This window comes from Citrus sinensis, chromosome 1 (assembly GCF_022201045.2).
Source record: "Citrus sinensis cultivar Valencia sweet orange chromosome 1, DVS_A1.0, whole genome shotgun sequence".
NCBI lineage: Eukaryota > Viridiplantae > Streptophyta > Magnoliopsida > Sapindales > Rutaceae > Citrus > Citrus sinensis.
Window position 1 is genome coordinate 19,200,100 of NC_068556.1, and position 22,990 is coordinate 19,223,089.

The 22,990-nt window shown below is 33.7% G+C and overlaps 3 protein-coding genes across 6 annotated transcripts; 2 read left to right on the top strand and 1 right to left on the bottom strand.

Moving 5' to 3' along the window:
- Positions 1–6,413: 6,413 nt before the first annotated feature.
- LOC102608676 (chromatin modification-related protein eaf6) lies at positions 6,414–10,525 on the bottom strand. 2 transcript variants are annotated; one of them, XM_006489672.4, is made up of 6 exons: positions 10,022–10,493; positions 9,784–9,884; positions 9,012–9,081; positions 7,785–7,812; positions 7,638–7,698; positions 6,414–6,810 (listed from the first exon to the last, which is right to left on the bottom strand). In XM_006489672.4, exons 1-6 carry the CDS (start codon positions 10,127–10,129, stop codon positions 6,696–6,698), a joined length of 483 nt encoding a protein of 160 aa, XP_006489735.2. In that variant the 5' UTR covers positions 10,130–10,493; the 3' UTR covers positions 6,414–6,695. The 2 variants fall into 2 exon arrangements, with proteins under 2 accessions (XP_006489735.2, XP_052298572.1); XM_052442612.1 differs by lacking the exons at positions 6,414–6,810; positions 7,638–7,698; positions 7,785–7,812 and adding an exon at positions 8,300–8,876 and having other exon boundaries at positions 10,022–10,525.
- Positions 10,526–10,845: 320 nt separating this feature from the next.
- On the top strand, positions 10,846–13,210 carry LOC102608961 (actin-depolymerizing factor). Of its 2 annotated transcripts, XR_008055286.1 has the most exons (4): positions 10,846–11,014; positions 11,649–11,914; positions 12,579–12,943; positions 13,139–13,210. XR_008055286.1 is itself a non-coding variant. In XM_006489673.4 (3 exons), exons 1-3 carry the CDS (start codon positions 11,000–11,002, stop codon positions 12,727–12,729), a joined length of 432 nt encoding a protein of 143 aa, XP_006489736.2. In that variant the 5' UTR covers positions 10,846–10,999; the 3' UTR covers positions 12,730–13,210. The 2 variants fall into 2 exon arrangements, 1 of the variants encoding a protein (XP_006489736.2); XM_006489673.4 differs by having other exon boundaries at positions 12,579–13,210.
- A 2,271-nt stretch (positions 13,211–15,481) lies between these two features.
- LOC102609249 (cryptochrome-1) lies at positions 15,482–21,007 on the top strand. 2 transcript variants are annotated; one of them, XM_025092282.2, is made up of 5 exons: positions 15,482–16,730; positions 17,060–17,281; positions 18,238–18,944; positions 19,135–19,813; positions 20,139–20,577. In XM_025092282.2, the coding sequence occupies exons 1-5, from the start codon at positions 16,421–16,423 to the stop codon at positions 20,147–20,149; spliced, it is 1,929 nt and encodes a 642-aa protein (XP_024948050.2). In that variant the 5' UTR covers positions 15,482–16,420; the 3' UTR covers positions 20,150–20,577. The 2 variants fall into 2 exon arrangements, with proteins under 2 accessions (XP_024948050.2, XP_006489737.2); XM_006489674.4 differs by lacking the exon at positions 20,139–20,577 and adding an exon at positions 20,635–21,007 and having other exon boundaries at positions 15,484–16,730.
- Positions 21,008–22,990: the final 1,983 nt, after the last annotated feature.

The window sequence follows — 22,990 nt, forward strand, 5'->3', positions numbered from 1 at the left end:
TTAAACTCTTATTTTTCAACCTATCTGTAATTTTTTTATCTGAAATCTTAATCAATACTTCATATGAGATACATCACCTTAAAAGTCAAGATTGGACAAATTTAAAATGATTTGATTGGATCAGTAATAGCATGGAATATAATGTATCCAGCAGCCACTAAATCTAACCGATAGTCATTTTAATTTTAAATACAAAGGTATAAGAGATGATTTGAGCACTTCCTCACATTGCAATACACAGTTGTAATCATATGGACAGACAATGTCGTAATCATGGCAACCAATAGTCATTTCAATTGAAAATGCATGCTACTTCCGAAAAAACAATGCGTTTCTTTCAATGTAGTTTTGAATACCACCTACCTTTCGGTGGAGTGCGTGCACATTCAATTCGAGGCTGACGCATATCATGAATATTGGCAGCTACTTTCCTACATTATGATAGCGTTTATTTTTTGTATTGGATTGAGAATTTTGAGGAGTGGGAATCCGATAATTGGGAGTGTGGAGTGGGAGTGGGAGTAGGTTATTTACTTACACTGGAATGGAAGCATGGAATAGAGATCAGAATCCAATTTATGTGTTTATTTTATCTTGAATTGGGAGTAAATAGTTTCAAATTATAATTTTATCCTTATTTAAAGATTATAGTTTTTAATTACAAAACTAATAAAAAATATATTTAATGAATAATATTTATTTTATTATATTTGTAAATTTATTATAATTATTAATATTCTTAATTATGAACAATAAATTATTAATTTTAATACAAAATGAAACCTTATTTTATTTAATATAATTATATTAAATTTATTATTATATAAAATAATAATATAATATTATTTAGTACAAAATTAATATTTTCTTAGAATAAACTATTTATTATTATTAATATTAAATAAATATAGTACTATTATTTTTAAAATAAATATAATAATATTATATTTATTAATTCTCTATTAATATAAAATATTATTTTAAAATAATTTTAACTTAGAATCAATGCAAATTATTATTTAGTTAAATATAATATTATTATTCAAATAAATATAATAATATTTATTTTATTTTATTAATTATAAAATATTAAATTAAATTAAATTAAAAAAATAAAAGGGTAAAAAAGGGAGAGGTGGGAGTGAATTCCCACTCCCACCTCCCCCAATGGGAGTCCCACTCCCACTCCCTACTCCAAAAATGAGTGGGACCCACGGAGTGAGATTCCCACTCCCTTCCCATTTAGAGAAAGTAAACGCTGGAGTAGGAGGAATCCACACTCCTCACTCCCACTCCAGCAAGTAAACACAGCTATATATAGCCAAAAGCAATCCAAAAATAATCACTCAAGAGAATAATAATAATATGTGAAATAATTACATTTAAATTTATTATAAGTTACATTATATGTAATTATAGAATAACGTATCACCCTTTTTTTTATTTATTTTGTTGTTGTTATGCTATGGCCTATAGTTAAAGATAAAAAATTTGTTTTAAAGTTGATTGTATCATATGATAGTGTTTGTCATGCCATAATAGTATACAGATTAATTAAAGAGTAAACATTTAGTTTTTAATATAATTATAAATCCACTGAAATTGAAACCTTCTAAATTAGTTTTGTGAGGACATGATATGAAAATTCAAGGCTAGAGCGAGATAGATCCACCATTAGTTATTTGGGGAAGTCAATTGCACACTGAAATTTTTTTAGAAAGAATATAAAATATATATATATAAACTTCACTCTTATTTATTTATTAGCACATACACTCAATTCATACAGAGTATTTAAAACATCAAAAAAAGAAATGATTTTAATTAACTTAGTTTGGAAATAATGATTGATTAGCAAAGATTGAGTCGATCAACCTTCATGTTGATTAACTGCCTATATATTTTTTTATTACTAATTAAGATAGAGACGATCAATCATTTGATTTATCATTTTATTTCCATAAAAAAAACTGTTTAATATGACACCCATTACGTATTATTGAAAATACAAAATATTATATCAACCGCCATAATACACGACGTGAGGATACTACATTACGATATATTGAAATTTATAATTATAAATATATTAAAATTAAAACTTTAAAAATCAGCTCTGTGATGGCGTAGTACGAGAATCAACCTCCATAATTCACATAAAAGAAGGCGTCAACAAACAACCTCAAGAATGAGACGATTAATAAATGCTCACTACTCAACCAAATTAAGAGTGAGTAGTGATTATGATCATAAAGGGATGACTTGGAAGTGTGTATGTGATGTAAGCTACAATAATAAATTAAGAAAAACTAAATATAATCTCGTGCACATATGATATAACCTACCGAAAAGTAGCGAGTCGAACGTACATGGCACCCTTTATGGACCATGAAAATTAATATCAGATGCAGACATACGTTTGTATTTTGTAGGTTTAATTTTAATACATAGATTAATTTAAAGCTAAAAACTAGTATCAAATTTTATAATTTTAAAATGTATATTCGATAAATAAATAAAAAACCACTTATATTACTGGTGTATAACTTATGAGTCAACTTACAGCTAATGATTTAAGTATGTAATTTATGAGTCAACTCATCTTGCAGTTATTTTCAATTCAAACACATTTAGAATATTATAATTTCATCCGTGTTTAAGATATTATTAAAAAATATATGATTTAGTGGGAAAATAAATCATGATCTTAATGAATGTAATATGATTATCCAACTACATAAGACACAATATCATCAATGGGTCAACAAGAAATTCATGTTGAAATTAAATATATATTAATTAGGCTGCTAGATTTCACCGATGTACATGAATTTGAAGATTTTTTTTTTTTAATTCGGTCTCATCGTTCAAATGGAAACATTCTTCGACTAATATGAACTTAAGCATGATCATATGGAAATATGGTTGCTTTAGAAAGAAAATTAACACTCATTAACCTTTCAAAAAGTTACAATTGGGTAAAGCCACAAAGAGATTGCCTTGCAAAATAATTTAATAAGGCTGCTCGGTTTACTTTTCTCATCAAAAAAATAAATAAATAAATAAGGCTGCTCGGTTTCACCATTGTAAAACGAATTTGAAGATTTATGCATGAGTGTTCTTAGATGGACATACGGAATATTATCAATATTGTTTAGTATATAATTAATTGCTGCTTTAAAAAGAAAATTAATTATCACTCATTGACCTTCAAAAAGTTTACAATTGGGTAAGGATACAATGAGATTGCCTTGCAAATTGCATTTTTATATAACTAATTTCTATCACCAGTGATTTGTATAATGATTGCACATCTCTCATTTTATATAAGACCATTTGTATAGACAGCCTAGCGCCAAAGTCCCAAAAAAAACCAATCATATGCGTTTTCATAATCATCGTAATAAAAGAAATTATTGATAGAAAATTATTATTGGAGCGAGCTGTCAAACATATTGAAACAAGTCAACATTTTTGTTCGAACTGTCAATATTTTCGTTCGAACTTGAAGTGTCAACAAGGAAAGAAGTAGCAATCTGTAAAGCATATCAGTATATCACGGATCATTTGCTTTTGGTCCGAGTCAATTTTTTGGGCTAGCTTTTGTATCAAGTAGACAAATTTAAGCACATGTTTCATAAAATAATCCATATGCGTACAAAATTTTCTTAAACGTGTTTTGGGACTTTTGTCCTTATCACTTACTATTCATGCTATGCGTATTCGTTCAATCGTACTAGAGGTGGCAAAAATACCCGTCTGGTCCAGACCCGGACCGTACCTGGGTGTTGCGGGCCGGGTAATATCCGGTCCGAGTATGAAGCCGGGTCGGTCTTGGGCATCACTTGATAAACCCGGAACCCGGATTTTATTAAAAAAATTATAAAATATATATTATTTTAAATATTTTATATTTATTTGACTTATTTATTATACATATATAAAGTTTTAAACACTTAAAATTTCTATTTTCATGTCAAATTTTATTGAAATAAATTTAAAACTTATAAAATTACCAAAAAATAAAAAATATATACACATAAAATATTAAAAAATATAAAATCCGGGTACTCGGATTAAAACCCGACCCGGACCCAGACCCGGACCGGTTGCATCCGGGCAGGGTCCGGTCATGGCAATACCCGGACCCGGCCCGGGGTTTTGCAATCTCTAAATCGTACGTATTGAAAACTTTGTGAATGTTTTGTGTTCAACTTTTCTTTCACTAAATTTATGAGCAGACGGGAGTTAGAAAGTTCTAAGCACTATCTTAATGAGCTTTAATAACTAAGTAATTAACCAATTCATCTAACACTCTTAATGTCATTAATTATCAACTAAACTGGTTTTAAGCTCGATAGTTGTCCCCTTGTCGTTGGTTTTTCAATGATCATTTTATTTACCTTTCCTTCGGAATTGGAACATAAGATCTTTGGATTTGTCGGCAATTCAGCTTTTTTAAAGCAACACAAAAGCTGAAAGAAAATCTAAAAATGATTCCCATGTGTTTGCTAGGGTAAGGTGTTAAGGGAAACAGTACAAATCATACCCCCCACGATTTAGCATAGCAAATCTCTATCGTTATGCGCCGACAGGTTTTGATCCACTAGTTATCAAACAATTTTCTTTAGTTGGATGAATCTCTATTATTATATAGTTATCTTTATTTTTTTATAATACAAAAACATTGTTAAGCCGTGTGGTTTAATAACATAAAAAATTAATTATATTAAATTATATTACTGAAAAGTGTGTCCGCATAAAAAATAGAAAAAGAAAAATGAAGTCGTCCGCATTAGAAAATGAATACAATGCATACATATATACAAGTAATTATTCCAAAATTTTCCTTCATATGAGACTATTTAAAAAATTATTCTAAAATTTCGTTCAAATCTACTGAAACGACTAACAACGAGATATCTACTAATTTAATTGAGGAATTATTAAAAAGAATGAGTGATACAAAGCTATTGTCAGAAAAAAAAAAATTAATGACTACTTGTACTTAACATCTAACGATCCCGTGGTTAACAAATGTTTTCCTTAAAATATATTTAAAATACATTATTAAATGAGTTTAACAATCATTGGTCATCATCAATTAATGATAGAGATTTGTTAGGCAATTCACTTTCACTAATAGGGTGTTTGCGGATCAAATTTTACTGATTGGATATCAATCCATATCCGATCCATGATTTTACGGATTGTGAATTTTCAATCCAATCCAATTCAATCCACGGATTGACGAATTCAATCTAAATCCAATTCATATGTCTGCGGATCGGATGCGAATTTGATCCAATTCATATTCAATCCATCATTTTGCGAATTGATTTACGGATTAAAATTTTTTAATTATGTTCATTGTACGAACTAATTAAATAAAAAAATAAATTTATTACCGATCAACTTCAAAATTGAATAAGATTTAAATAAAATAAATTTATTACCAATCAACTTCAAAATTGAATAAGATTTAAATAAATTAAGTGTTTAAATAAACATAGAATAATAAATTCAAAGTCTCAAAATATAACACAGTGAAAAGAAAAAAATTTCATTTGTTTAAATCAATACATGAAAATTAACTAAAATTATAAAAATTAACTGTTTAGAAAGTTATATTTGTTTATTTAGTTATTTAATTATTTGATCACGTTTATTATATATTATTATTGAATAAGATATGTATAGTGTTAATGTAACTACATTTTAACTTATTTATTTATTAGTAAGTAGCAATGCCACATTTATAAGTTTTATTTTTTAATTAAATAATTTTTTTTTGAGGATTCACAGATTTTGCGAATTTACAGAAGTAAATCCATATTCAATCCACCGACTGCGGATTTTTAAATTTTCAATCCAATTCAATCCACAAATCGAATTTTTATAGATCAGACAGATTGAGTAGATTGAATTTGATTTTGAACATCCCTAACTTTCCAGCAATCCAAAGCAGGAAAAACAGAGACTTTATAATCCATATCACCCAATAAGTCCACATGCATGCATCAATTTCACTCTCATTTTTCTCGGTGAAAACAAAATTTCTTAATCGTGAGAGAAAGGAGGAAAGAAGAGTAATGAATCAAGACTTGTAGGTAACGACAGAGATGTTTTGATTTATTTTTAAAAGCACGAGGATTAATTCGGGATAAGATATCATATCATGTTTCTAAAGAAGAAAATGAAATGAATATTTACCTTGATCAGTCGTTAACATCAGCCGATCAAGTTATACTATTTTACAAAATTCATGTTGCCCATTTCCTTGATCGGCATATATTCAACTAAAAACAAGGGAGCTAGCTTCTCAAGAATTATATTTATAACATAAAGAGGGGGAAAATGTAGATGGAGCTCAATAAGCAACTTTCTTTGAGACCAAAACGGTTACATAATCATTGAGAAAAAGATCATATAGTTAAAGTTTAGTAAAGTGGTATTACAAAAGAATGAGAACATGATTTGGATAGAACATTGAGTACAAATGGATGAAAGTAAGTACCAAAATAAATTAAGAATCTCAAGGCCTCATGGCATGGTGCATATGCAATACAACTAACCAAATCTAAAGAAATGCTAGTCAACGTGGCCTAGACACTAAAAGCTACCTACACTACAACAACAACACATTCTCTCTCAATCATTAGTCTCATGTTACACTACAAGTGGTCCCATGAAAGTCATCTCGAGATCATATCTGGGTCATCATCATCATCAAAATCTGGTTCACTTGTTGTCCTGTTTCTCTTCCCATCTCTTGGTGTCGGTGCCGTTCTCCCCCTCTTTGGTTTACCCCTAAAAATGGTTTTTTGGTTGATTAGTTATAATTTAATGGATGGATAAATGATTTTCAAGTTTGTGAGATATAATCACATTTAAACAATTCTATTATTATTATTATTATTTTTTAAGAAAAGACAATAAAGAGGTTTTGCCAGTTGAATGAACCAACACACACCCACAATCAATATATAAACTAAACCACTCACCACCCCTGATTTTAGCAAGATTTGAACTTTGAAACCCAAGTTTTACTAGTAGAACCAACTAGCACCCACATTCTTAACAGCTATTTCAAATTTCTTCGTCCCTAGTTATCTTTGTTCTTCAAGATAAATGCTGAGAAAACTTTGGTAGTTGTTTTAACCGGATTTTAGTCAAACCCAATTAGAACAAATAAATTTATATAATATAGTTGCGTATGTGAATCTGAGGTATGCTTTACTAATGGAAGTAGGATGATTACTTGAATGGATGAGTTTGGTGGTAAGTGGAGATAAGAATAGGTGAGGAACAAAAGAAAAACCCATGAGCCTTTGAACTCCTCGAAGCCAGCAAAAATGGAGGAAAAATCGTCAGCCACCGCCAGCTCCACCTCTAACCTCGGTTTGCTCCATTTTTGCAGGCTTCGAGGAGTTCAAAGGCTTGCGGGTTTCACTTTTGTTCCTTGCCAATTCTCATCTCCACTTACCACCAAACTCACCCAGTTATCCTCCTTCCATTAGTAAAGCACACCACAGATTCACCTACGCAACTACAGTCTATAATATAAATTTATTTGTTCTAATCAGGTTTGACCCTAATCCAGTTAAAACAGCAGTCAAAATGAAAAGTGCACTTACTGTCCGTTAGAAGGCAAGTTTCCACCCTTAGACCTACCAGCGCCATAATCGAATCTTCCATCTGTAATAAACCAAGTATTGGAATACCATCATCAATTTACCGCTATCAAGGAAATACAAATTGTAAGATAATAAATACGAACTTACCATCACGCCTAACTCCAAGTTCTTCAGCCTAAACACAAAGAACACAATGTGAACAAACCAGTCTTGTTAAATCTGGATATGTCAATTACATTTACATGTGAGATGCACCTTCCTTATGAGTTATGACAATATTCCACAACTAAAAATTCTGATAGGGGAAAAGGACATAAATAAAAGATGCAGAATGAACATTATAAAGCAGAAAAAAGGCAAATGGCCACGTCTTAAATAGTTAGTTATAGCAGCAGATTTCAATATGTAAAGCTTACGTCTGGTAGGACAGTAGGTTTCACATTAATATAGCTTAAAAGTGTTGCAAGTTACATATAAATTAGGAAGTGCCAACAATTAGTACACTTTTTTAGGAAGGGAACACGGTTAGTACCATTGATTAGTCTTTCTGTTGACACGAGAAAATCAGATCCCACAGCACCATAAATTTATAATGAAAATGTTAGCCTATTATCAATTGCATAAGTAATAGCATCAAATAAAAACCCCGATCAGTCCTTCAGTTGAAAACAATAATATCAGATCCCTCAGTACCGTTAAATTAATATGAGAATATTAGTCTATCATCAATCGCATGAGTAATAGCATCAAATATAAACCATCAGAAGATGGAATTCAATCCAGAAAAGTCAAATCTTCTGAACTTGATAAATGCCTCTGGGATAGCGATGTTTTAGCTGCAGAATAATTTCCATTAAGACATTAAGTGGACATGTTTTCTAATAACAATACCAGCTTCTGGAAATGGAGATAATTGTCTTGTGATAGTGAAGACACTGGTAGTAATGCATGGTCATCTTCAGCCCTTGTGAATGGCAACTGATAACCCACACACCGCCAAATGCCTTTGTAAAAAATCCCACTTATGAAACAATGGATATTAAGTTATATAACTATTAAGGTTCAAACTACATAGAGTGCAGTATTTTTTTTTTTTTTGGAAGCGATATAGCTATCCCTTTCTAACATGCCAGTTGTCATAAATTGGAGAGTCCTGATTATGCAGAAAAATATCCCTTTTGGGTTAAATACATTTGTGAGGTAAAATTTTCGATAACATAGAACATTAGTTGCGTGAATCTGCAAAAGAAAAGGAAAACATGAGGCTTTCTACCACCAGCAAAATAAATGTTTCTGTGACAGGTATCATACATCATTGGAAAAGGAACCAACATTCCAAGGCAAGTAATCATCACTCAACAATTTAGTACATACCGCAGGTGAAGTAACTGAGGACAAAGAAAAGATTCTATCTTCAGGCTGTAATTTCCTAGGCCTCTTGAAGCTACAAATAACAATTAAAGATTTGTCAAGATAAAAGAAATCCCACTAAAGTCAGCCTAGAAAATTTGATAGAGGAAATCAATAGTATTCAATAGATGTCTGTAGAAAATAAATGAATGAATAAACACTCATGATTTGTGCACTTACTAACACCCATCCTAATAATTTGATGTAAATTTCATCAACAGAGACCTTCTCTTCCATTCCCCGGTGCATTTAACTACCTACTTTTTATCACAATGAAGCTTATAGCTGTCTGGACATCCCCATGACTGATGATTCCAAGAGTTATTGTAAGTCAAGGGGTTTCGCTATTCCATAATCCTTCCCTTCCACAATCTGAAGAGGTACCAAGATTTAACCTCCCGTCACTTGTGCGACAACAAAAAACTTTTAACTTAGATCTAAATTAAAATTTAAATTAGAATGGAATCATATTTTAGAAGCTAAACCGCATCATCTATATACGCACAAAAGGGATTAAGCTTCAGGTTCAGCTTTAGTCAAGATGATTCAGTTAGAAAAATTTAAAAGCCAAGCTTCTCAATGTACACATCACTGCATCCAAAATTTCTATAGTTTCCCAGGTAATAGTGTAAATACTGACAAATTAACAAAACATAAGAAACCATCAAACATGTATCCACAGTCACAAATATAAAACTACAACAAGAATGAGTAAAAGAAAATTAAAGGCAATTACTTTGAAGTGTTCTTGCCAGAAGAAAGAAACCCTTCAAAACCTTTGAATGCATTTCCAAATTGGCCTATATCTTGCAAGTAACTTGTCTCTAACTCATATACCTATCACAAACCAAAAGAAAAAAAAAATAAATACAAGAAATCTTCATTTCAAGTTTAAAAAAAATAAATACAAGAAACTATCTTTAGTTTTCCTTTTCCATTCATATTCCTGGAAACCAAACAGAGCAAAAATTTACCTGATTTTCAATATTACGCAGCTCATCTTGGAACCTGCTTCTCTTGCTGACGAGAGCTGCAAGCGTGGCCGCGGGATTTGAATTCCCTCTTTGCTGCCGTAAAGACATTTTTTTTTTTAAAGGATGAGAAAATCCTAAAATATTTTATAGTGACGGATACTAACAAGACTCAAAATTTCGCAGTGGATTTAATTTTATTTTTATCTAAGAAATTGCAAAGATAGGAAATCTAGGGTTTTTTTAATTTTATTTTTTAATCAAAGGTTAAAGGTGGAATCCATTTTCGCGGGGAATTTTGAATTTCCGATAAAACGGAATCGAACGTTGTAATTTAAAAAATAAAAAACTCAAAAATACGAGTTTTTAATTTGGGAAAATTGAAAGTGAAAATTTCGCTTCGGCTTACGAGTGTTGGATGTCGAGTCATTAGGCTGTGTTTGGATTGGGGTAATTGTAAGAACAAAATGGATTAAGCTACTGGAGAGGGCATACGATACTTGCGTGTTCGACCTTCTAAATTCCATAAGCTAATCACCGTTGATTTACATCATGATGTGAGAATAATTTTATTTTGTACGCATGCTACCGCTTGTCGCGTATGTAATATCTTCCCCACACGTGTAACGCATACAACACATCTGAGTCTCGTACTTTCGAATCTGACGGTCCCTACAAAATTTGACGGTGAAATTAAAAACCCGTGAGGGTGACCCACCGGAACCGAATAATGGCGGTCACCGTCAGAAAAGAACTGACACGACACGCCTCTTTCCGTTGCCTTTTCTTTTTCTTTCCTTTGAAAACACGAATCATTTAGACTTATATTACCTCTTCTCTCGTTAGTGAATATTTTTCTTTTACTTGGTTTTTTTGAAAAATAAAAACAATTTTTAATTTTCTCTCTTTGGTGGGTTTTTTATTTTTTTCTTCTTACTTGCCCCCTCCTTCGTTTTCTCGTACAATTTGTTCAAAGCAGCCATGTCTTTCAGAGGGGTAAGTCTTTTTTCTTTTTTTTTTTAATTATTCATTACTGTTTCTATAGATCTGATTTCACTTACGTTAATTTATTTTTCAAGTAGTTTTTTTTCTCTGTTACTATTATATTATTATTTTTTGTTTGGTTTGCTGGTAACATATATGAATTTGTAGGATGCTTTTTCGTATTTTATTTTGTTTTTATATTATTTTCAGCATTTTGATTCCTGTGTAGTAGTAAAGTTTCAATTTTGTTTAGCCAATAAAGTTTGCTTCTTTGATTTGATGGAGTTTATAGTAGCATATAACTGGAGCATGTGTTTGCATGATGAATTTTCTCATTTCGTTTCTCAGAGAATGCAATTCTAGTTTTTGGGCTGCAAATTGTATACTTATTATGATCTGGGATTTGCAAAATTTGAAGTAATTAAAAGATATTAATTTTAAAGGGTAATGATCTTGTGGGTGGCATTGCTCACTTCACGGTGAGCAACATCTTGTTAATTCACAGCTTCTACACTGTCACTGATAGTTACAGAATTGTGCCGTGTTATGTATATGGTTGGTCATCATATGGTGGGCAAAAGTAGCTCATTGGGTCATTTCTTTACTGATGATATTCTTGTTTATAACATTTGGATTTGGTTGTCAGACAAATGCATCTTCTGGAATGGGAGTTGCTGATCACAGCAAGAGCACATACCTAGAGTTGCAGAGGAAGAAAGTACATCGGTATGTGATTTTTAAGATTGATGAGAAGAAAAAGGAGGTAGTGGTTGAAAAGACTGGAGGCCCAGCTGAGAGCTATGACGATTTCACTGCATCTTTGCCGGATAATGACTGTCGTTATGCAGTTTATGACTTTGATTTTGTGACCTCAGAGAATTGTCAGAAAAGCAAGATCTTTTTCATTGCATGGTAATGTGTTCATTTCAACTTATCTAACTCATTAAATTTGCTTTGTGTTTGCTTGATGATTTCAGGTTTGTGTACTTCTATTAATCATGTTTCTAAAAGCTATACGATTTTAATTATTTTTTGAAACGAAAGCCCAGTAATTTGAGCTTCTTTCCACGTGAATACCTTATGTTCCTTTTTTGTCAAATTCTTGTGCTAATGGTTTTTCTGCAGTAGCTCTAATCGCAATTCTGTTTCCATTGTTAGTGAGTTCTGTAGGGGATTAAATTGGTTGACGCGTACCCCCTTATGAGAAATACTGCTTGTTGCAGATGTTGACGATATATGTGTTGTATTTACCTACAATTCATTTTTTCCTTTTTAGTGGAATTTATAACTAGTCTTCGGTGGGACAAGGAATTAAAGAAGGGAACTGGAGGAGTTTGAATTTTGTAGTCCGTGCTGAGCTCAATTTCTTTTTAACATAGATTAGATATGGAGCAAGGCCATGACTAGGAAGAAAAGGAATCGCTTCTTTTTTGTTTCGTTTGATCTCAAGTGTTAATGAATTTTTCCGAACTTAGTTGCTATGGACAGTTGGACTAAAATATTTGTTATTCTACTTATAAGATTTTCTATAATCTTTACTTGGAATCAAGAATCATTGTTTGACATTTCCTCTCAGGTCTCCTGACGTGTCCCGAATCCGAGCTAAGATGCTGTATGCAACATCAAAGGACAGGTTCAGGAGGGAGCTGGACGGCATCCACTATGAAATTCAGGCAACTGACCCAAGTGAGATGGATCTTGAGGTGATCAGAGACCGTGCACGCTGAGAATGCCCTGAAGGAAAAGAATTTGTTTCCTTGAGACTGCATTTGTGGTCTGAAGGCACAAACTGTCCTCCAATTAGTTGCCGTATTTGTGTGGCACATAGTACATATAGCTATTGTTAAATAATCAGCACCTGAGAAGGCTGATAACGAGCTCATGGCTGAGGCACTGCGATGCCAGAGGACACGGGCTCTCTATTGCCATGATGCTTCTCAGGTAAAATTGGACATAGACATGGATACTTATGCTGTTCGACTTTGCTTAATGAAATGGGTATTCTAATTAGAACATCCAGTTGTTGAAATCCTTGAACTTGTACTAAGATAACGTTGACCCATTGCTGGACCACGCGTGGCTGAGGCACTGCGATGCCAGAGGACACGGGCTCTCTATTGCCATGATACTTCTCAGGTAAAATTGGACATGGTCATGGATACTTATGCTGTTTGACTTTTCTTAATGAAATGGGTATGCTCGTTAGAACTTCCAGTTGTTGAAATCCTTGAGCTTGTACTAAGATAACGTTGACCCATTGCCGGATCACCGGGGGAGGGGAGTTCTGGGCCACATCACTTCCAGAAGGATCAAGTAGCCTTGTGCTCAAAATTCAGGCTATCTGTGAATATGGTCCATGGATGAGTTGTAGGATGAAAAAAAATAAAAAATTGAGCTGCCATATCTTGAACGTCTGAATTCTGAAACTGGGCAAAGAAAAAGCGTATGAGGTCGACCTTCCAGTGCAGCCACTCATACTCTAGTTATTATATAACTGAACTTAGAAATTATCAGATTCGGGATCCTTGGACCGGAAAAGTTCCCTAATTGGAACCTAGTCAAAGAACAAAAATCAACAATAGGAACCGCTATCATTACCTTTGATTTTTAAGGATTGTGAACATAGAGTTCCCTAATTGAACCTAGTCAACAAAATAAAAATCAATAATAGGAACCGCTATCATTACCATTAACTTTTGAGGATTGTGAACATAGAGTTGGTAATTGTCCTTTGAGGTATTTGTTTTTAAAATCACTTTGATCTTTTGTGAAACTGCAATGATCTCAGCTTGTAAAATAAACTATTTTTTTTTTCAATTTTCTTCTTTTCAAAAGATGGAAGTTGGGGAAGTCCAAATTTATATATGGGTAATGTTATACAACTTACACTTTTAATCTTAAAAAATTATTTCAAATAATGTGGCATTCATCAAATAATTAATTAGATAATATAATTAATTTACTTAAATCTCGTAAAACATTTTTAACCACTCAATTAATGAGCATTATTTAAGATTAAATTTAAGATAAAACATTTAAAAAGTCTATCTATCTTAGTGAGTTTCAAATTTGGCGGCTACTCCGCAAAATCACTCCGTCAAACTCTGAAAGCAAATTAAACCATTATTCAAACTTTTTACATGCAGAATGAGAAAAATGTTTACAATTATTATAAAGTTTTTGTTATGTTATATAATCATGTACAATACATGATTATGTAACGGCTGTTGGATGAAAATAATATGATTTTATTATTTTATATTTTCACAACCGTTAGATTTTCATCCGATGGTTGCTACATAATTATATATGTTACATGATTATGTAATATAATAATCTCTTTATTGTAAAGGAATATTACAAATGTAATCCAGCATATCAATAAATCTCTACGAGGACTTCTCAAAAATAAAACAAAACAAAACAAAATCTCTAATAGAAAAGTGAAGCAAAGAACAAAAAAAAAAAACACTAATGACTAAAGGTGAACAAACAGATTCTAGAGGCTAAGGTGAACAAAAAAAAAAAACACTGATAACTAATTATGTGGCATTCATCAAATAATTAGTTAGATAATATAATTAATTTACTTAAATCTCATAAAGCATTACTAACCACACAATTAATGAACATTATTTAATATCAAATTTAAGATAAAAACATTTAAAAATTCTATTTATCTCTGTGAGTTTCAAATTTGACGGCTACTCCACAAAATCACTTGTGAAACTCCGTAAGCAAATTAAACCATTATTCAAACCTTCTTCATGCGGAATGAGAAAAACATTTACAATTATTGTAAAGCTTTTTTTATGTTACATAATCGTGTAATATACACAATTATGTAGCAGCCGTTTGATGAAATCTAACGGTTATAAAAATAATATTATTTTATTATTTTATATTTTCATAACTGTTGGATTTTCATCCAAAAGTTGCTAAATAATCATGTTGTTATATAATTATATAACATAACAATCTCCTTATTGTAAAGGAATATTACAAATGCAATCAAGCATATCAGTAAATCTCTACGAGGACTTCTCAAAAATAAAATAAAACAAAATCTCTAATAGAAAATTGAAGCAAAGAACAAAAAAATAGTAATCTAAAGGTGAACAAACAGATTCTAGAGGCCAAAGTTGTTTTTGTTTTACTCTCCATGCAGAGTGAGAAAAACAGAGGAGACCTTATCTTCAAGATTTACGTTGGATCCACAAAGCTGACAAGATATGTCTCTGTCTCCCACCACTATCATTAATCAGCATCACTATCACCTTAGCCTGTTAGCCCACGTGACAACGACACATTTTTTTGCACTTCCCACTTGTTCTAAGGAATTCACTGTTGATAATGTAAATACATAATTCGGATTTGGAATATGGTACCACAACTGCTCTAATCATTAAATCTAATTATAATGAGAAATTCAATAATTAAGTAGTTATATTTAATGATAAGGTCCAACTGTAGTACAATATTACAATTGCACCATAACTGAACCCACATAGTTCCCTCTAATCTAATGTTATGGGGCGCCAAAACCTCAGTAATTTTATGCGGGGCTGCTCACTGCTGTGTTTTTCCAATAGCTAAGTTGGTATTATATCGTGTCTGATTTACATAGTCAAAATTAGGACTTGGTGCAATCTACTGAAAACCCTTTCAGTTTGGTATTCCCAATTCTGTGTCTGTTTGGTTATTTTTGGGTAAACGGATATACTCTCCAGTGTTGATATAGTTGATATTCCGGTTCTAGTTGCTTGTGGATATCATTCTTTAATGTGAATTATTACGGAATCATTTTGGTAGGTTTTAGATCTGTATTATTACTCATTCACATGAAGTCTGATCTTCTGGTTGTATAAAGAAATTTGCTGTCCATGCTTTTAATGATTATATCTTGTGAGTTTTGAAGGAATTGTTTGTGAGTTTCGGGTTGCTTTTTGTTTTAGCAGAGTATATCAGGGTTCAGGGTCCATGAACTGGAGATATTTGTGAAGTGCTGGGATTGTCTTGTGGGATTTTGGACAGGTGAGACATGTAGGGAAGGCTTGATGGGACTTATCTATAGGTTGAAATATCTTTGATTCACAGAGTCTCGTCGAATTTGTGGAAGAGCTTTAAAGGGCTGTTTCTTTGGGAATTTATTGTTTATAACTAATTTTGACTCCCAAAGCTTAACCGGCAATTCCCCAAATATATCTTTTGATCTTTCAGCCAAACCCCAGGTCCCATAGCTAACTTTTTGGTTAGGTATCTTTCGAACTGGTCAACCAAAAGTAAGGTCGAAGACGTAAGGAATGAGTTCTTTGTTGGTGTTCTTAGTTTTGGACTGAACGAGGGTAGTGATACAAGAGGAGCATAGTGATATTTTAGTACTTAGTTTTGTTACTGAGGGGATCTGAATCAGTGAATATGGGTGGCAATAGGACCATAGTATGGTTTAGAAGGGATCTTAGGATTGAGGACAATCCTGCATTAGCTGCTGCTGCAAGGGATGGCAGCGTTTTTCCAGTCTATATATGGTGCCCTAAAGAAGAAGGACAATTCTACCCAGGTCGGGTATCAAGGTGGTGGCTGAAGCAGTCTCTTTCTTACTTGGGACAATCACTAAAATCTCTTGGTGCTGAACTTGTGCTGTTCAAAACCGAGAGTACTCTTGCTGCTCTTTTGGAGTGTATCAGTGCCATTAAGGCGACAAAAGTAGTATTCAACCATCTTTATGGTATGTTCTACACTTTTTTCAAATCTCAATGATGTGAATTCGTTTTGCTAATATCTAATTTAAATTTGAATTTTTAAGCCATATCCTGCACATTATTTTTGTCATTCTACATATATCTTGTACCTTTCATTGAAAAAAAATGAGAGATAGGAATAAGTGGATTGAAATGTGTTTAAAGATTCCTCAAATCTAAGCCACAACTTGGTTCATCTTTGCATGAACATCCTTTCTATTTAGGTCAAGGACTGCTCTGTGTTATTGCATTGTTATAACATGGGCAAGTGTTATTTTTTAATATTTTTTTCTTTTTACTTTTTACCATATCGCAGATCCTGTGTCGCTTGTTCGTGATCACAGCATCAAAGAAAAGCTGGTGGAGCTTGGTATTTCAGTGCAAAGTTATAATGGAGATTTGTTATATGAACCTTGGGAGATATATGATGAGAGAGGACATGCTTTTACAACTTTTGATGCATATTGGGATAAGTGTTTGCAGATGCAAATGGAACCTGCTTCAATTCTTCCTCCATGGCGTTTGGTGCAAGCTGCAGGTAAATTTAAACAGCACGTTAAGTATTTTACTCTGGTTGCTGAATTTGTTGTAGCTTAATCCACTGTTTATTTGAGTACCTGTGAATGCTGATACAAGAAAGGCAGATGTGCTTTTTGTTTGGAGAATATATTTAGTTCCAGTATCAAGGTCCTGTTATCTGTTTTGAATATTACCTTCCCCATAGTGAAGATGGCCCTGCTCATTCGCCCAGATTTTAATATTCCCTCATTAGTGATATGTATTCATGCATGTTATGGGGCTTTTTCCTTTTTTATATCACGGCCCAAATTAAATTTGTTCCTTGTAATCAAACCCCTGACCTCTTAATTCCACTGCAATAGAGCAATCCAATTGGGCTATCCTTTGGGAATGCATATTATCTATTATGGGCTTTTGTTTGGGAAAATTTTCATGTTGTAAACTGTATGGTCCTGTGGGCTGGATGGAGGATGCATCATGATCAAGGTCTTCAGCTCATTATTTAACCTGGCCCCAACTATACATTTTTGTCAGCACCATTTTTAAATGAAGGACATTCATGTATGCATGCAGCATGCACAAGCCTATTCATTCTTGTGATAATCACAGGGAGTATGAAGGCCACACATCAACGTATGCCTGTCTGCTTATTTATGGAGGTCAGGAAGAATAAATAGTTGAAAATTTCTTCTTTATCCTCTGACCTTTAGAAGAGGGAAGCATGGTTCTCCTGATATTCAGCTTATAATTTAAACTTGACCCCCAAGATGGTATAATAACATAAGTATGAGTGTACAATGAAGGATGTGCATTCGCCCATGAATGAATCTATAATTGTAAATTGAATTGTTGTGGACAGATGACTGATTGTATATGCATTTATGTATATATGTATATGTGTATATGCACGCGCGCGCGTGTGTGTATGAAGGAAGAATGAATAGTTGAGAATTTTATCTTCTTTGTAAATTACAGGAACCATTGATGGATGTTCTATTGAGGATTTAGGTCTTGAAGATGAATCTGAAAAATCAAGTAATGCCTTATTAGGAAGAGGATGGTCTCCAGGTTGGAGCAATGCAGATAAGGTTCTGACTGAATTTGTTGAACAGCACCTCCTTCGCTATTATAAGAATAGGCAAAAACTTGGAGGGAACTCCACTTCACTTTTGTCTCCGTATCTTCATTTTGGAGAGCTAAGTGTGAGGAAGGTTTTTCAATGTTTATGGATGAAGCAGATATTGTGGGCAAAAGAAGAGAACTTTGAAGGAAAAGAGAGTGTGACCTTTTTTCTTAGGGCCATGGGACTTAGAGAATATTCCCGATATCTATGTTTTAACTTTCCATTCACTCACGAGAGACCATTACTGAGTAACTTGAAATACTTTCCTTGGCATGCTGACTTGGGTAATTTTAAGGCTTGGAGACAGGGTAGAACTGGTTACCCACTGGTGGATGCTGGAATGAGAGAACTCTGGGCTACGGGCTGGATACATAACAGAATAAGAGTGATAGTTTCAAGTTTTGCGGTGAAGGTCCTGCTTCTTCCGTGGAGATGGGGGATGAAGTACTTTTGGGACACTCTTTTGGATGCTGATCTGGAATGCGACATCCTTGGTTGGCAGTATATCTCTGGGAGCTTACCGGACGGCCATGAGCTTGAACGATTAGACAGCCCAGAGGTATGTTGGATTTCCTTATTTACTAATTTATATGACCACTGAATTAGTAATAATCTTATGCAATTCACCGAGTTACGATGAAAGCATTTCAATTCCATAGTATTTTGTGACTGCAGATTTGTGTTTAAAGTTTGTAAATTAAAACACCAGTCTATTCCTTGCATCTTATTTTCTGAACTTTTGGAGCCAGATTCAAGGGTCAAAATTTGATCCGGAGGGTGAGTATGTAAGACAGTGGCTACCTGAGCTAGCAAGAATGCCAACAGAGTGGATACATCATCCTTGGGACGCGCCCCCGAATGTTCTTAAAGCTGCTGGGGTTGAGTTGGGATTAAACTATCCAAAACCTATTATTGATTTAGACTTGGGTAGAGAACGTTTAACTCAAGCTATATTCAAGATGTGGGAAATGGAAGCTGCTGACAATGCTACAGACTCAAATGGGACAAATGAAGTTGTTTTTGATAATTCTGATCGGATTCAAACTCCGGCCATTCCACAAGTTGTCTTGAGGGAAAAGAGCACTTGTCCAACTATTTCATCTAATGATCAGAAGGTGCCCTCGTTTCAGAATGGCAAGAATAATCTACCTAGTAGAAAGAGACCAAAAAATGTGGAAGAAGAACGGCAATACCCAGATGAATTGTATAGTTGCAAGAACGAAGCTGGGAACTCTGGAGCACATGACGACTTCTGCTCCACAGCTGAATCTTCAGCGGCTAAGAGGCAAACCACGACCAACATTTCATTTTCTGTTCCCCACTCTTTTTCTTTGTCAGAAGGGAAGGCTTTGCAAGAGTACCGGTCTTCTGATGTCAACCGGCCATGGCAAGAACAAATTGACAGAGAACAGAATTCAAGCAATGATGGTGAGTAATTGCAAACCTTTGCTATTATTTCATAGTATGCCAAGAACTTGGAACCTTATCTGATTTGACCGAATCCTGATCCTGCTGCTTAATCATTTTAAAACAAGGATTGATCCCGATCAAGCAACTTTCAAGGCATATAAAGTGCATACATTAACTTCTTTTTCTTTTCTCCTCACCCCACCCCCCCACCCCCAAAAAAAAACCTTCATGGTACCTTTTCTTTGAGTTTCTCTTGTCCTCCTCAAGTTGGGCAATAGTAGCTACTGAGAATGACTGTAATATGTTTAGCGTTTTACTAATTTTTATTTCATCTTCTTTATAGACAGCGTTTGATGTTGGCTTATTTGCCTTCTATGAAAAGTTCTAATTACTTGCAAAATAAAAGGAAAGAAGGGTTGGAAAATGAATTATGCACCAATTACGACGTTGGAGGAGACTTGCATTATTTTCATTGTAACATTAATGTGCTGCAATCAGTGTTGAGATCCATCAGGTTGCAAGACATGATCAACTACCCTTGACTTGCCTCTTCGATGTTGCTGATAGGAAGTTTTGGATTTTCACACTAATTACCTGAAAAGAAAATCTTAATGTTCTGCCAAACTCATTCTTGTGAATGTATTTGATATCCACTTTTAAGAGCTTTCAGATGAGCCCTCAAGATAGAAAAATGGTAAATTAGGATTGTTAGAACCTATACAGGTGTCACAGCCTTTAAATTCTTATTACTCTCGAAAGCTTTCTCATCCCTGGTTTTGACACGATTCTCTGGACTCTTACCAATAGATGACTGTTTGCATTTTGTGTCAAACTTGCAGGAGCTATGAGATATTAATGCAAATCATTCATCGGAAGCTGCATTATTATCAAGAACAAAACCTGGTCAGTGTATGAATGCTGCAGTTCAATACTACATTTTTGAGCTCGTTTAAGTTGAATTTTTTTCCGTCTATGTGTGATTACACGTCCATTTTCTCCGTGGACCCGTTTATACATATGGTAGCAAAATATGACACTTTGTAGAGAAATAATGAAGTGACTGTGCTACTCTCTACCAACTCTAGAAGGGTGCATGCATCTCACAAAAATTCTTCAGCATGCTGTGAAAAGCTGTTATTATGTGAGTCAAATCCAGTTCCTATGTACTTGTACATACCATAAGCATAAATGCATGATCGATGATTGGCTGAATTTAATTTTGAATGATGTGATCACACTGATGATATCTGTGGACGTTAAATTGAGATTGTTTTTCTGGACCTGACTGGAAGATTAAGATAAATTAGGATAAAAAGTGATTCTATCAAAATTGGAGTCTGGACTTATCTGTAAAACAGTGATAAATTTTACCCATAAATGCAATTTTTAGACTTTATCCACGTTTTGTAAGTTGTAACCCAAAATCTGGGAATAACCATGCAGTGCTCGGATTTAAAAGATCCAGGTCCGGGAAGCTCAAACCCGGACCCTGCCCCGGATTTTTAGACATTTTTAATTACATTTTACATAAATGAATATGTTTTTGCACCCATTCACTTTACGAGATAATCTTTAGTGATTAAGAACTTTGCCTTTTATTCATTCACTGCTTGTCTCGTGCACATAAATACTATCACGATTACACCTGAAAATAAGTGAATTGAAAATGAACAATAATCTAAGAGCACTTGAGATTTTTACACCGTTTACGTATACGCAGGATGCACGATCCTGGGCGGTTTTTTTTTATGAACTCCAAGTTAAGAGTGTCCCATAAGTTAATCAACCTTGTGTGTGTAGTATTAGATGAGGACAGGTTATGCGTGGACAAAATTATTATATTGAAAGGATTATGTTATGTTATATTCCTAGGTTGTCTTGTTTACATGTGATTTGCCTATGAATTAGGTATTGTGATGTTGTTTTCTTAACACAGAGCCGCCCCAAGGTTCGCACATTAGGAGAAGGATAATGATATTTTGCGCCTAGTGTTGGAATGATAACGCAGCAGGCACATTGTTTTAGTGTAGTAATGATCGAGAAATCTATAATAATTAATATAGCATAGAATGGCATGAATCACCATCACACTTGCTCGCAAAAATTATTATTTGTTTTGAGTTTAACAAACCAATTACTTATTCAGATATTTTTCCTGTCAGCTGTGTGTGTCCGTGGTTTCTGTCAGGATTTGCGCTAATATTATAATGCGGCATGATGCTGCGGTAATCAACATTAACAATATAATTGAATTTAATAATTACCCTTTGTTAAATGTCAAAAATATTTGACTTTCGACCTTAATCAAGGGATTAGAAAGAAAAATAATTCAAGCCTTTCACTTGCTTCCACGAAGTTACTGGGCCAACCGAGACTTCACTTATTGGGATCTGATTCATCCGACAAAGTTGGGTATTATTTTGTTACCACTATCTTTAAGTATTATTATTACTATTATAAATTATTAATATTATAATCAGAAGACTACTTGTAAATTATTAATATTATTAAATTTAAATTTAGGACAGTGGAACATTGGAACCGAAAACATTGTCAAAAAAAACATACATGATTTTAGATGAGACAAAAAAAAAAAAAATAGTTGGATTAGAAATGAATTTGGACCAAGTTGGTAAAGAAAGGGTGTTTTTCTTATCACCTTTCATTGTCTCAACTCCTTCCGCTCTCTAAAATTCAGGCGCTGCACATGATCGATTTGGACTCGCCTATCGTGCTGGCACCATACCACTGCTTTTGTCTTTTCTGTGTAAAATTTCATGAAGCCCTTTCACTTATTCTTATTTGAACTTTGAAGCCCTTTCACTTATTCTTATTTGAACTTTGCTTCAAACATATTAAGTTCATTTCTCCCAAACCCGTGAATCCTTCAACGGCCGATCAACGGCAAATCGGCTCCTCCGGTGGCTGTGGTTGGTCAGAAAAGACATAGAAAATTGTGGAGAACAAAACTCAAGTGGTGGCGTCACCGGAAACTGGAGAAACAACGGCGAATTGAAGCGGGGATTCTGTGACTTTTCACGGCTTCGATCGGCAGTTTTCCGAATGCTTTACGGCGACAAGGATGACATGGAGATGACCGGCATCACACGAGCTTCCGATCGGTACCAACCTTGGCCGGTGGACTTGCCGGAAACGGAAACAAAATTCGGGTCGGGTTCGCGGGTCGGGTTCGCG